We start from the raw sequence: 15,381 nt of genomic DNA on the forward strand, positions 1-15,381 counted from the left end.
ACGGTCGACAAATCGTGTGTGGTACCCCAACAATCCAACAGACTAAGGGATTGGTGAAGGTGAACTAATGCAGGAGTTCACACAACATTTTTCGACTAGGGCCATTGATAGAGGCTCTATCCAAGGCAAAAGACAGACTGGAATGGAGAAAGACGGTCGACAAATCGTGAGTGGTACCCCAACAATCCAACAGACTAAGGAAAAAGGTGAAGGTGAACTAATGCAGGAGTTCACAACATTTTTCGACTAGGGCCATTGACAGAGGCTCTAAAGACAGACTGGAATGGAGAAAGACGGTCGACAAATCGTGTGTGGTACCCCAACAATCCAACAGACTAAGGGATTGGTGAAGGTGAACTAATTTAGGAGTTCACACAACATTTTTCGACTAGGGCCATTGATAGAGGCTCTATTCAAGGCAAAAAGACAGACTGGAATGGAGAAAGACGGTCGACAAATCGTGTGTGGTGCCCCAACAATCCAACAGACTAAGGGAAAGGTGAAGGTGAACTAATGCAGGAGTTCACACACCATTTTTCGACTAGGGCCATTGATAGAGGCTCTATCCAAGGCAAAAGACTGGAATGGAGAAAGACGGTCGACAAATCGTGTGTGGTGCCCCAACCATCCACGCCCTGACTAAAGGGAAAGGTGAACTATAGCAGGAGTTCACAACATTTTTCGACTCGGGCCATTGACAGAGGCTCTATAAAAGGCAAAAGACAGACAGGAATGGAGAAAGACGGTCGACGAATCGTGTGTGGTGCCCCAACAATCCAACAGACTAAGGGAAAGGTGAAGGTGAACTAATTTAGGAGTTCACACCACATTTTTCGACTAGGGCCATTGATAGAGGCTCTATCCAAGGCAAAAAGACAGACAGGAATGGAGAAAGACGGTCGACAAATCGTGAGTGGTGCCCCAACAATCCACGCCCTGACTAAAGGGAAAGGTGAAGGTGAACTAATGCAGGAGTTCACACACCATTTTTCGACTTTGGGGGCCAGAAATGTTTCCAACATGGGTGCCGTAGTCTAACACTGGCACGAAGTTGACCCAGCGGGCTGTAGTTAGGACATCGCTGGCCGTAGTTGACCCGGCGGGCTGTAGTTAGGACATCACTGGCCGTAGTTGACCCGGCGGGCTGTAGTTAGGACATCACTGGCCGTAGTTGACCCAGCGGGCTGTAGTTAGGACATCACTGGCCGTAGTTGACCCGGCGGGCTGTAGTTAAGACATCACTGACCGTAGTTGACCCAGCGGGCTGTAGTTAGGACATCACTGGCCGTAGTTGACCCGGCGGGCTGTAGTTAGGACATCACTGACCGTAGTTGACCCAGCGGGCTGTAGTTAGGACATCACTGACCGTAGTTGACCCAGCGGGCTGTAGTTAAGACATCACTGGCCGTAGTTGACCCGGCGGGCTGTAGTTAGGACATCACTGACCGTAGTTGACCCAGCGGGCTGTAGTTAGGAAATCACTGACCGTAGTTGACCCAGCGGGCTGTAGTTAGGACATCACTGACCGTAGTTGACCCATCGGGCTGTAGTTAGGACATCACTGGCCGTAGTTGACCCATCGGGCTGTAGTTAAGACATCACTGGCCGTAGTTGACCCATCGGGCTGTAGCTAGGGCATCACTGGCCGTAGTTGACCCATCGGGCTGTAGTTAAGACATCACTTGCCGTAGTTGACCCATCGGGCTGTAGTTAGGGCATCACTGGCCGTAGCTGACCCATCGGGCTGTAGCTAGGGCATCACTGGCCGTAGTTGACCCATCGGGCTGTAGCTAGGGCATCACTGGCCGTAGTTGACCCATCGGGCTGTAGTTAGGACATCACTGACCGTAGTTGACCCAGCGGGCTGTAGTTAGGACATCACTGGCCGTAGTTGACCCAGCGGGCTGTAGTTAGGACATCACTGGCACGAAGTTGACCCAGCGGGCTGTAGCTAGGGCATCACTGGCCGTAGTTGACCCATCGGGCTGTAGCTAGGACATCACTGACCGTAGTTGACCCAGCGGGCTGTAGTTAGGACATCACTGGCCGTAGTTGACCCAGCGGGCTGTAGTTAGGACATCACTGACCGTAGTTGACCCAGCGGGCTGCAGTTAGGACATCACTGACCGTAGTTGACCCAGCGGCCTGTAGTTAGGACATCACTGACCGTAGTTGACCCATCGGACTGTAGTTAGGACATCACTGGCCGTAGTTGACCCATCGGGCTGTAGTTAAGACATCACTGGCCGTAGTTGACCCATCGGGCTGTAGCTAGGGCATCACTGGCCGTAGTTGACCCATCGGGCTGTAGTTAGGACATCACTGACCGTAGTTGACCCAGCGGGCTGTAGTTAGGACATCACTGACCGTAGTTGACCCAGCGGGCTGTAGTTAGGACATCACTGGCACGAAGTTGACCCAGCGGGCTGTAGTTAGGACATCACTGACCGTAGTTGACCCAGCGGGCTGTAGTTAGGACATCACTGACCGTAGTTGACCCAGCGGGCTGTAGTTAGGACATAAGTTAACTATAGAATTGTAAGCCTATTTTCTTGTTCCTTCAACCCAAGTCTGTATTTATTCTATAGTCTTTTTTGGAAATAAAAAATCTCAACTAAAAAAAAATAAAACTCTATAGGCCTTTACATTGAGCGCTGTGGACACATGTTGAATCATTTGGTTGTTTGTAGGACTGAAAAATAATCGGTTGCTTCTGGTTAGAGAAAGGGAAATAATTTAGAAAAAGAACAAAAAGGGAGGCCATCTACTAAGCATAATTTTTCAAAGTTATTTTTTTAGAGAAGTAGATACTTTACTTTGGATTTCGTATAATTGTTTTACCTGTCAGTTCAATGAAGGAAGACAATTAACAGATCTTGTGTGGTGCCCCAATGGTCCTTCAGACAAAGGGGAAGAAGAAGGTGAAAAAATTCAATGACTGCTATACACATTTAGTTGGTCCTCAGAATTACAACAACTGAACATTTCAAATAATTCAAGACCAAACTATATTTGTAATTCTTTAAAATGTAATCATCAAACTACACTGGAAAAAAGCCTGTATCAAACATTGTATTTTCTTTAACATTTTAATTCTGAGGACTAACAAAGTAAATTGTTTTTGAAGGATTAACACACAATTCACATTAAAAATGTTCAGGGCTTGCACCATCCCTTCAAACCATTCTCAGAGTATTAATATTTTATTATCAACCTTTGTTAATTACATGGATGGATCTGGAACATAAAACTAAAGTTACATTCTCTTAAGATTAGAGTAGCAGAGTAAAAATATTCCAAGTGGGGGGGGGGAGGAGGTTGTTGGTAGGTCTATATATTTACAAAATTAAAGTAATGATTAAGTGATTACCCAGCACTTTTAGGATCTAAAGAGTAAGTTATAGAGATAGAGTTTCAAACAAGGAAATCCTATGCCAAACTGGAAGTGGACCACTTAGTGAGGTTGTGACAGAGCGTCGCAGGAGGTTTGCCAGACATTTTTTCCGACCAATGAATTATGCATACCAAGAGTTGCAATGAGACCAATACTAGGAAAGCACAAACAGGGGATGTCTTCATACAACTTGGTGCCACACTTTCATGGAGGACCTCATATCAGAACACCTGCTGGGAAGATGCTTCAGACATTGCCAGTGACAGATTTTTGTGGAGACAGCTAGCCGTCCAATGAGCCGAATGGCGTGGGAGAATATAAGTCTAAGCAACCCAGCACTTGTGGACTCATCAAAGGATACAGTACTACAAATGATAAAAGATACTTTTTTTTAGCATTTAGTTATAATAATAATAATAATAATCTTTATTATCCGTAAGGAAATTTGTCTTACAATTTGTGCATTACACCAAACAAAAAACATTATAACTATAAGAAACCAAAGTGTACATTCACACCAGACTCACTCATAATTTACATGTGACAAAGTTTATACCAGATTGTTCTTATTTAATGATTTGATTGCCAGGGAACAAAAGAGTGTTTGTGTCTGTTTGTCTTTGCTATCGGTGTCTTGTATCTCTTTTGTGATGGTAAAATCACAAAATCCTGACACAAAGGGTGATTCTTTATTTCGAGGATCTTGTTAGCTTTTTTATAGATGTTTGTCTCAAACAACTGCCCAAATGGGGTTTCTTTTTGCCAATGATTTTGCCAGCAGCATTGAGGATTCTATTAAGTTTATTCTTATTTTTAATGCTCAGATTGCCATACCAGGAAGTGATATTGAAACTGAAAATATTGCAGATGTGAGCGTGATAAAACATAGCCAAGGCCTTTTCGCTAACATTAACCGAGGACAGTTTTCTTAGTAGTCGTAATCTTTGCTGCCCTTTTTTGCTGATATACTGAGTATTTGCAGTAAAATTTAGTTTATTGTCTAGGATAGTACCAAGGTATTTAAAGGTTTGCACAATTTCAACAGTCTCTCCAGCTACAGAAACAATATCATTTTCCTTCTTGTCCCTGCGAAAATTGATTATCATTTCTTTGTTTTTTTTTCTTTCCAACATTTAACATCTAGATATATCAGACAGCAATCAACATCTTAGATTATCAGACCCCATTTAAACTTCTTCCACAGACACACCCTGACCTTCTGGACTTGATACTGGAACAACTAGAATTCAATTTATTTATTTAAAGAACAAAAATAACAAAAAAAAATATTTTTTTTAATGTATGTCATGCTGGTCAAATTAATCACATGTCAGTAATGAACAGTCACAAATGCTTGAAATACTTGAATCAACATAAATGACTAAATAAATATAACTTATCTGACTGCATGAGTCTAGAAAGAAAAATAGCCAAGAGTATGATCCAATGACTGTATTGAATGTATAACAATAGATATGACACAAGGGACTAAACATTACTTTAACTAAAATTGGAGCACTTACAATGTGGTACCGTATGTGGTATCAGGTCTTTCCATCCACTACATTTCTAATTTATTGTCAACATGTCACTCAAAATATTTAACAGTTTAAAGTTCAATCCACAAAATTGATGAGAGACTAAATAAATCTAGAACGATTGTTTATCAGAGTTTGAACTAAAAGCATCAGAAATCAATTGGAAAGAGGCGGTAAAAATGGTAAAGCAGCAGTTCTCAAACTGTACTCTCAATCAGGGCCTGATGTCCCGACAAGGGTAGGGGGCAAAGCCAGTCAATTTGTTTTTCAGGGGCCAAAACAAAAAGAGTTATATTTACATCATAAATATCAATCCTTATTTGAATGTTAACCAAGTAAAATCCATTATTGACCAATGTTATAAAATGTACAGTAGTTTAAATAAGAGAATCCTTTCATCTTCTAATAATAATAATAATAACACTAATAATAACACTTGTCTTTGAGTACAAAGATTAATCAGGAGTGCAGTATTTCATGTGGCTACGCAGCCCCAGCTGTGACCTACATATTTTGCCATAACATTGTCTGCTGGTGGTTGATTGAGATTCTCCTTTCCCTATCTACATCTATCCTCAGCAGTAGATTTTTTTTTGTCTCAAATGTGTACCCTTCAGCCTTTACAAGTGATCTCCAGCTGTCTCGTTCAGAATCCACCTGCAGCCAGATGCTCTCTTGGCATTTAAGGCAAGTAGATGCCTAATAAGGACTTTAAAAATGTATACAGTTTTTGCATGAGACTTCTGCAACAATATTGAATCAAAACTCCCTAGCTGCATCTCCAATACTATCTTAAAACTTGACATTTTCTAGTCCCTAAAAAGCTCACATATTATCTATGAAACACTATTTTCAAATTAAAAAAAAAGACTAGCTTTAAGAACATTCTTGGATTCTAAACACAGCTAATGCACAATAAAATCCAAACTGCCTTAAGGGGGAGCAAAATTTGTCTCATAAATGGATGCGCCAGTGATAAAAGTCTGAGAAGCACTATTATAGGGGACTGATCTTAATGGGGACAACTTGCCACCTTGCGCACATAGTGGGAAGAAAAAAAAAACAAGCTAGCCCAAAGCTTATACTAGATATAAAGGATTTATGCATCCTCTATATTGTCTTCAACTGAAGAAAGCATGAAAGATACTAGAGACAAAAAAAAAAGGAAAAGTAACAGTAATCCCAAATGATAATTTATAATACCACTTAATCTAGAAATAACTTATGAAGAAGATTAGAAAGCAAACTATTTTTGGTATGTAAACTATCAAAACATTAATTAATACACAGATAAATGCAATGGGAAGCAAATGTATTGCTATAATGACATTACAAAATACAGGTGATAATCAGGCATGAAATGAGTTGCTAAGGGTTAATTAGAAAACAAGATTACTAGCAACTGGTGGAAAACATGGATAAGTTTTTTTTTTTAAATATGTCTGTTAGTCAATTAACAAAATAGTCCCACATTGTGCACTGTCATTATAACTTAACATATAACACCATATATTACAATTATCATATTTTGAATTATACTGGGTGAATATGCCCATAAGTTAAGTAACAATGAAACAGCATTTTGAGACTATCTTACATTTTCATATAAATATTACAAATAAGTATGAAATCAAAAAAAAGGTCTCATAATAATGCAATGTCAAATTATTGTGATATAAAAATTAATGTAAACATGGGTAGGAATGTGAAATGATACACAGTAGTACGCATCATTTATCAGTGCCGCTTAACCACTTTACTACTTATCATTTCTCATTGACAACTTAAGCACAGTACTACTTATCATTTATCACTGTCACTCTTTTTCTTTTCATACAAGTCTCTATACTTTAACTTCAAGATGTGCAACCTGTGTTTTAGATTGGCTAATTCAACACACACTTTGAGAGAGTCATTGAAATGTTTCTGACTAGCTCGAAGTGTTGGAGGCACTAGGATGCCAAACAATGACAGGCTATTGGTTACCACTCTGTTGGAGATATCAGAATCTTCAGAACTTTCCACTTGGGGAGCCACTTTTGTCCCATTCTCTTTGTCCTGTTTGTCTGGATCACTTTTTGAAGACTTCTCGGTGTGCCTTTTTCTGGGGCCTGACGAGGAGTCTGACGATGTCACTGGGGGAGTTGTTTTCTCTTGTTCATCAATTTTTTTCTCAACATTTTGTAACATTTGAAACAATTCTCTTTCACCAACCTCTTCTTCATTTGAAGGTTGAAGTAAGTCTTCATCAACGTTGACTTTCACTGAGGCTAAAATGTTAGCGCTGATTATCTGATCTGCTGAGACATTCTTAACTCCCATGGATTTTCTGGCTCGCGACATATCAAGAAATCCTTGTTTCATCAACTAAAGAGATATAAGAAAAAAAATTAATCAAATTAACAATTTCTTTTTATGGCATTATTCAAACTTCACTAAGCTATTAAAACATTTTTGTCAGCACAAAAAAAAAAGAAAAGAAAAATATTACATTCTGAACTCATTTCATTAACCTGCATAAATTATTTCTAATTCAGATGAATCTTTTCTTTCATAAACTTATAGTCTACACCAAATGAAGTTCCTTTTCTGTATATCTGAAGAAATCTATCAAATTAAAGAAGAGTTGTTTCTAAAATTATATTGGCTTGTTGATGAAAATAATTATTTATGGTCATGAAGATGTCTGAGGTGGCATTAGTAACCCCACTTTGGACTGATATCACAAGTTTTGTATTTTATTTACTTCTACCCCCCCTCCCCTTACTCTCCAGGTTAAAGTTTTCTTATTTTGTTTTTTGTCACTTTTATTTATTTTTTTTAACTTTATGGAATAGTGGTGCTGCAATGTTGATGGTTATTGAACATTTTTCATATTTATCAACAAAAAAGTAGATCTGGATTATTGACTTCTAATGTTTAGTCTCTTAGTACAGGTCTGTTTGTAAGATGTTTTACATGTTTCGGATGCTGTTTCAGAGTTGAAGATAATTTACTTCCTAGTCCATATCTATGGCAGCAGGCAGGGTATGAACCCGGGACCATTGAGAAGTCCAAATGACAGTCCAGCGCGCATACTGCATACCTCTTGTGGTGGTGTGGTGAGCTCTTATTATAATTATATGTATTGAATTCAAATCAAACACAGCATTGTTTCATGTTCAGACTCTATTGATGTAAATATGTCAAGTGTATAAACAGCTGTCAAATTGAGTCAATTTTTTTCTTATATTCTTCTTCTTCTTCTTCTAGCCAGCTTTATTGCTGCTGAGCTGTGAGCTCTTTTGCAGACTGTGCCAAGGAAAAAAAGTGTGCTGTTTTCTTCAGTTATTCAGCACTGCCGTACAGGGTGTTGGTTATGTTGGGCTGTAGTGGATGAAGGGTCTGCCTAAGGGGGATTAGGGAGGGGCATTCAAAGAGGATATGGTTTACGGTTTCAAAGGGGTGGGCGCAATGTCTGCAAAGGGGTAGTTGTGTGGAGTTTATTTTGTTCAGGTGGTAATTTAATAGTGGTGTGTGTCCTGTTCTTAGTTGGAAGATTGTAGATTGTTCTTTGCGGGGGTGGAAGTTAATACTGTCCAGTTTGTTAGGCGTAGTCATTTCTCTGTACATGGCTCTGCCTGTGTTTCCTGATGCCCATTGGTTGAGCCACTCCTCTTTGTGATTGTTGACTAACATTGACCTTAGGGTGAGGTAGTTAACAGGTCTATCTGGTTGTTCCATAGATGTACCTGCCTTTGATAGCTTATCTGCCTTTTCATTTCCCATGATGCCAATGTGTCCAGGGATCCACTGTAGTGTAATATTGATATTTAATTTTGATATCATCTGGTGGATTATCACAATGAGTGTTGTCAACTCTCTTGGGCTATTTGAGGTGCTGCTGTTAAGTGCTTGCAGAGTAGATTGGGAGTCTGTAAAGACAACAATATCTGATGGTGGTTGCACTCCTTCATATAATTTGTTTTCCACTGTCTGAAGTGCTATGGTAATTGCCTCAATTTTGGCTTGGAAGTTTGAGCAGTAATCACCACAGGGTGCGCTTATCTCAAAGTGTTTATTTTTAGGGAAGACCAGGAAGGCACCAAGACCAGCATTGATGGTAGCTTTGAAAGCCGATCCGTCTGTATAAATATGGATAGCTGTTTTTTGATAGCTTTCGATTGTTTTAAGCGTGCCTACTTTGAGCTCCAGTGGATTTGATTCTTTTGTTTTCTTATATAGAATCTTGCAAGCTTTAATAATTCTTTAAAATAGAAAACTGACCTGTGCTAGTTTATCTTGCGCCTCATACAAATGTTCCAGGACATCAAATATTTCCAAGACTGTGTCATCTAACTGCTGACTTATGACCTCCATTTTAATATTTATATTCTAATATAATATTCTATTTAAAAAAAAAAGGAATAGAAAAATACATATGGCATAAACAAATGTAGTTTATAAATCTTAAATTGGCTAAAAATTAGACAATTATTTATTCAACTAATGTAAGGTATCCAATAAGACTGGGTAGACTTAAAGATAACGAAATTAAAAACCCCAGTCTTCATAAAGATTTGAACCCAGGACCCCCTCCCCCCCTTTCAGAAGCCAAGCGCTTTACCACTCAGCCACCAAACCTCCAAAACTAGCATGTAGTAGAAGATTGCATCAGCCTCTAAAATGATGACCAAGCTATGCAACTTGAAACTAATCTTCACAAAAAAATAAACTTTATTTAGATGGGCAAGAAGTCAACAAGCTTGGTGATTCAAACATAGAAATGTCTTAAATGATACAAGGAAATAAAAAGCACTAACTTAAAAAAAAATAAAGCACAAATCATTTTCAGCATTAGGAACTATTAGTATTTTGGCAAGTATGCCTATGAAATTAGCATTGAATAGGATTGTGAGATTTTTTTTTTTTACTATAAAGCTTTATCTTTTAATAAACATTATTATCACAGCCATTTGTTGTGCAATAAGTATCTTATTATATAATTGGATCAGAGCCTGGCTAGCATCTAAAGTTTCAATACTGTGTTCTCATCTAAAAGCAGCTAAATTACAACAGTACTGGTATCAGCAGCTTTGCTCCAAACTGCCTCCCTAAAGAGACATCTGATAAGCTCTTACTAGGAGAGACGGCTGCCTGGTCGTGCGGTTTGCGCGCTGGACTGTCGTTTGGATTTATGAAGGGTCCCGGGTTCAAACCCTGCCCGCTCCCATTCCCCATCGTCCTGCGGGAGGTTTGGACTAGGAAGTAAACTATCTTCAACTCTGAAGGAACATCCGAAAAATGTAAAACAAACAAAACAAACAAGAGACCAGGGGAAAATTAATTTGTGACCCACAGAAAAACTATAAAAGGAACCTAGGTGTAGATGGTTGGCAATACGTGGCCGTGTACAAGACTGAAAATATCTTTATGACTCAAAGACAATGCATTATTATTTTTATATGTATATTTAGGTGTGTGTGTGTCCTGCCTGTAAAAATGTTTGTAAAATGTTTTACTTATTTCGGATTTTCCTTCAGAGTTGAAGATAATTACTTCCTAGTCCAAACCTCCCGCAGGACGACGGGGGATGGGAGCGGGCAGGGTTTGAACCCGGTCCATCGATAAGTCCGAAAGACAGTCCAGCGTGCAAACCGCAGGACCAGGCAGCCATCCGAATGCAATAAGTATCTTATTATATAATTGGATCAGAGCCTGGCTAGCATCTAAAGTTTCAATATTGTGTCCCCATCTAAAAGCAGCTAAAAGCCTGTTTGTGTTATACATTGTAAAACATACACAAAACTATGCATTTATCAAATCAATTATTGTTAGTTGATTTTGGAAATAATAAAGATAAATAAACATCCCACCCAGAACAGAAATAAAGTTATCAAGCTGTGGTATGTCCACAAAAAAAAATTTAATGAAAGTTATCTTTTAATCAAGTAACAACTAGCCTGCCATCCCACAACCTCACAAACAGCCTTTTTGTTTTTCAAAGATGTAGTAAAGAACATTACAAATGGTTGCTCTTCCATTTTTTAAAAATTAGAAACATTCTTAGAGATGCCTTCATAATGGGTATGTATACTCTGTGGTACATTTTTAGTTCCTATGTGTATATATATATATGGCTCCTTTTGTCTCAAAAGGCAATGGATGCGCCCAAATGAGTCACTGGTTTTGGCTTAATCTTGAGACGGGGCAGAATCTGGTGTGGTTAATAAAGCCAATTCTAGAACGGCAGACTTTGCCACACTTCATATGCCTCTGATTCAGGGCTAGCGGACAGGGCAGCTTTCTTTTTTTCCCTTTTCCTATGTGTATCTCCATAGATACTGAGTCATGATGTGCATTTGAGGCAATGTTTTATTCTTTTATTGACTGTGCTTAAATCCTCCTCATATACAGGCCTATTTGACATTTGCTTAGTTAATAATGGCTTTTGAATGGGGGAGGGGTATTGGACCTATTAGCATTTTTTTTTCTTCTTTGAAGTACAATTTCTTTATTAACTATGTAGTTTCCCTGGCTTTTACGACCGAAATAACTTTTACAGACTTCGAAATATTTTCGTTAAATCTACAGCAGATCTAGACTCATGATCTAAAATTCACACCCTATATCCAGCAGGCATTAACCTAAAGTGTGACAATATACGACTTTCTGTTTTTAATTCATGGCATATTATCAACAAATCCTTTTGATCCTTTGTAGTGTAGTTAGTAGCTATTTAAATAATTAATAGTATCTAAAGTAACTTTCTAGACCTAGAATAAAACAGATAGACTATGACTGTTCTTAAGATAATAATAATAAGGTTCTTCTTCGAGTCCAAAGATTTATAAAGAGTACAGTATTTTAACAAAAAAGGTTATGCAGTCTCAGCTGCAACCTATATATTTTGCTACATCCAGCGCACATATAACTGTTGTTCTACAGTGGTTTATTATGGTTCTCTTTTCACAGTCTATGTCTGCTATTGGCAGTGGATTTCTCTTTTAGTCTCAAATGTATATCCCATGGCATTTGTAAGAAACTTCCACCTGTCTCATTCAGAAGCCGGCTGCTGTTAGGTGCTCTCTTCGATGTTAGTTAAAGCAAGTTTTGGCCTCTGTTACACCAACCCCCTTTCATCACACCATATCCCTCATGCAAGATACTTGCCCTGCCCAATCTAACATAAATCTAATATTATTAATACAATCTATATCTAATCTATAGTGGATCTAAATATATCTAGTCTAATTGGCTATTTTTAGATCTATGATGATAATCTATCTAGAGTCTAGAGCAGTGGTTCCCAAACTTTTTTGTCTCGTAGACCCCTTGCTATGTTTTCTGGTTTTTGATAGACCCCCTGCTCAACTTTCAACTTGCTCAACTTGCACATTTTTGCAAATCCATTAACAAAAAAGCATTTAAAACTACACAACTACGGATATTATGTTTCATATATGAATTTGTATTTCTATGAAGTAGTCTTTCCAACTTTAAATATTAATTAATTAATTAATATGCCTTAAGTATCATTGTAAAGGTTTCGCAATGAGCAGTTTTGAATCTGCTGAACTGTTTTCATTAACAGGAGAAAGGGCGAAGGCGAATAACTGTTGCCTACACCAGTAAGCTTCGAGCAGGAAGGGCTCATTAACCTTAGCTTGCTACCCACCTAGCAGAAGGAAAACTGAATTCAAATCTCTGCTGCCTTGCTACTATACCCAAACATGGGAAAGGTCTTGTGGGTCAACCCTAAGGAAATAAAAGGAGATGGTGACCATTAGCGCCATGTATTCCTGGGCCGTCCCCTCTTTCTCTTTCCTTGGGGGTTCCAGATTAGGGCTTGCCTTGTTATGTTGGATGCAGGCTTGCGAAGGGTCTGACCTATCCATCTTCAGCGTTTCTGAAGGATATCTACTTTAATGGGCTGCTGCTTTGTTCTTTGCTACAGTTCCTCATTCGAGATCTTGTCTGGTCAGCGGATTATAAGAATGTTCCTCAGGCAGATATTGATGAATACCTGGATTTTTTTTCATGGTGGAGATGATGGTTCTCCAGGTCTCCTCGATTCGGAAGCAGATGGGCAAGACGTGGGGACAGTTGGAGAGATTCGCCCAGAACTGAGATGCCTGGAGGAAGCTGGTTGGTGGCCTATGCCCAGAAGGGACCACAGGCATAGATGAGATGAGATGGTGACCATTAGACAGTTTGTAGCACACAGCGCTACACCTTGTCAGACCAAACTGTATTTATGTCTTTTGCAAAAATTTACAAGAGAAGCTTTTAATTTTATAACTCATGCCACCGAAGCGACCTTGAACAGTAATGTCACTTAAAGAAATTCTTTTAATAATAACAGATGTAGGTTTGTGCAAAACAGCTGGTAGAATCAATGTTTGACCTTTGCTGTTTTCAGTATTTTGCTATAAGTAAAACTCTCACAAACCATCATCTTCTCTATATGATGTCGAACAGAAATTTTGTGGGTCTATTTTGAACTTTGAGTGTTCAAAAGTTTTTCTAATCTTAATTGTTATCAGGGTGACATTGTCTCAGATGATCTTCCAGCGTAACTGGTTCATATCGTCATAAAAAAGTCACTTAGGCAACTGCTTGTTTGACAAGGAAGGAAGGAATCCCAATTTTAAATAATTAATGACGTACTGTCTACATTTCTTTTCTTTTTCTAAATATTAGTGGCATGTAGACAAAATTAAGCTATTTAAATAAGTATTGAAATTGATTACAACAATTTTTCATTTGAATAGCAAGATAAAGGATTAACAAAGTACAAATCATATATTAGTGAAGGAAATAATTACATTAATGAAATGTGAAAATAAAGTAACTCGACCTGCTTAAATGAAATCTAATATCGTAGACCCCCATGGACATCTCATAGACCCCCAATTTATTTTTTCACTTTTGTAGACCCCTTGGAGGTCTATATAGACCACTTTGGGAATCACTGGTCTAGAGTAACTAGACCTAGACCTCTAATTTAATCTAGGGCTATAGATCAACTTTCTCACAATTATTTAGAATATAGATCTAGAGATCTACAAAAAGAGAAGAGAGAAAAGCCTGATAGAGGTAGAGGAGATCTCTACTATTCAATCTATTGTCCACTATTCACTATAGTCTCAGAGATAATTTCTCATCTACTCAAATCTAGATTATATTCTAGATTGATCATATAGAACTAATAGTTGCATATCTACAGACTAGAATATAATATATATTATAATCTAATATCTGTCTTAATAACTTAGTATCTATCCTCTATATTTATATTATGTCGCCTATATTATATTATATTATAAATATAGATCTAGAAATCTAGATCTAATCTAGAAATCTAGATCTAGATAGAGATCGTCTCACACTGTGACTGTGACACTAAATTGTCTAAAGTAAATCTAGCTATGATTGAAATTGAAGGGAAATTGACTGACACTAGACTAGATTGTAACTAGATTTTACTAGATCTAGATCTAACTGGCAGCATCTTATCAGTCTTTTATAAGTACAACAATGACAGTATGGTGGTTGTAACTTGAGTTGACTGAGTATGAAGTAATGACTAATGAAGTATGTCAAATAGGAAATATGTCACTAATCATCTATTCTAATGAGTACAAACCATGAAAAAATGTTACTTCTTTTTACACTCAAACAGTCACAATACACTGTGACTGTCATGATATAGATCTAGTGACAATCTAGTCTGATACAGTGTGAGTATTACCGGAAACAATTTAAAATTGTAATCTAGATTAGGTCTAGTAATAGTAGATTCTATAATTATAATACTATAAGTAACTAACTATATGAGTAGATTCTATACTATATCTATTCATTCTATTCGTATTCTAATTGACAATACTAATTCTAGTATTCTAGTGACAGACTCTAGTCTAGATATTAGTAGATCTTTAAGATCTAGCCAAGAGTAGGCTATAAATGGTTACTAATGGTACTTATAGATTTAGATAGATTAGGGCTAGTCAACAACTTTTAATTTTTTATCCTTTTTGTTTTTACCGAGACTTACGTAGATCTAGATCTAGACTATATTATATGCATTTATCTTTTATTGTTTCGACAAAACTGAAACGACCTTTAGATTTATCACTGACCTATGAAATATTAGACCAGAGCTAAGGCCGGAGTAGGGATCATTCATTAAAATAAAAAAGATAATTCATTGTCTTAAACTAAGAATCACTACCATTGTATTTTTATTTATTTTTTTTTTGTTTGTTTTTGTTTTACATGTTTTGGATGTTCCTTCAGAGTTGAAGAATGTTACATCATAATAACCCAAAACTTCCACATGACGACTGGGAAAAGGGGGGGGGGGTACAGCGGCATGGTTCGAACCCTAGACCAGAGCATAGCCTACCACACGACCAGGCAGCCATCCAATATTAGATCTAAATAAACTTAAACCTATATAGATTT

The 15,381-nt window shown here is 37.8% G+C and overlaps 1 protein-coding gene across 2 annotated transcripts; it reads right to left on the reverse strand.

Moving 5' to 3' along the window:
- Positions 1–4,626: 4,626 nt before the first annotated feature.
- LOC106050153 (uncharacterized) lies at positions 4,627–15,028 on the reverse strand. Of its 2 annotated transcripts, none has more exons than XM_056008887.1 (3): positions 14,962–15,028; positions 9,199–9,319; positions 4,627–7,299 (listed from the first exon to the last, which is right to left on the reverse strand). In XM_056008887.1, the coding sequence occupies exons 2-3, from the start codon at positions 9,289–9,291 to the stop codon at positions 6,736–6,738; spliced, it is 657 nt and encodes a 218-aa protein (XP_055864862.1). In that variant the 5' UTR covers positions 9,292–9,319; positions 14,962–15,028; the 3' UTR covers positions 4,627–6,735. The 2 variants fall into 2 exon arrangements, with proteins under 2 accessions (XP_055864862.1, XP_055864863.1); XM_056008888.1 differs by having other exon boundaries at positions 14,972–14,990.
- Positions 15,029–15,381: the final 353 nt, after the last annotated feature.

Source organism: Biomphalaria glabrata, chromosome 13 (assembly GCF_947242115.1).
Source record: "Biomphalaria glabrata chromosome 13, xgBioGlab47.1, whole genome shotgun sequence".
NCBI lineage: Eukaryota > Metazoa > Mollusca > Gastropoda > Planorbidae > Biomphalaria > Biomphalaria glabrata.

What these genes read in the sequence shown, in the direction of transcription:
- LOC106050153 (XM_056008887.1), bottom strand. Translation starts at nt 9,291, where the DNA reads ATGGAGGTCATAAGTCAGCAGTTAGATGACACAGTCTTGGAAATATTT. An exon ending in CGCAAGATAAACTAGCACAG is followed by an intron (nt 7,300 to 9,198) that starts GTCAGTTTTCTA and finishes ATATCTCTTTAG; the next exon opens with TTGATGAAACAAGGATTTCT.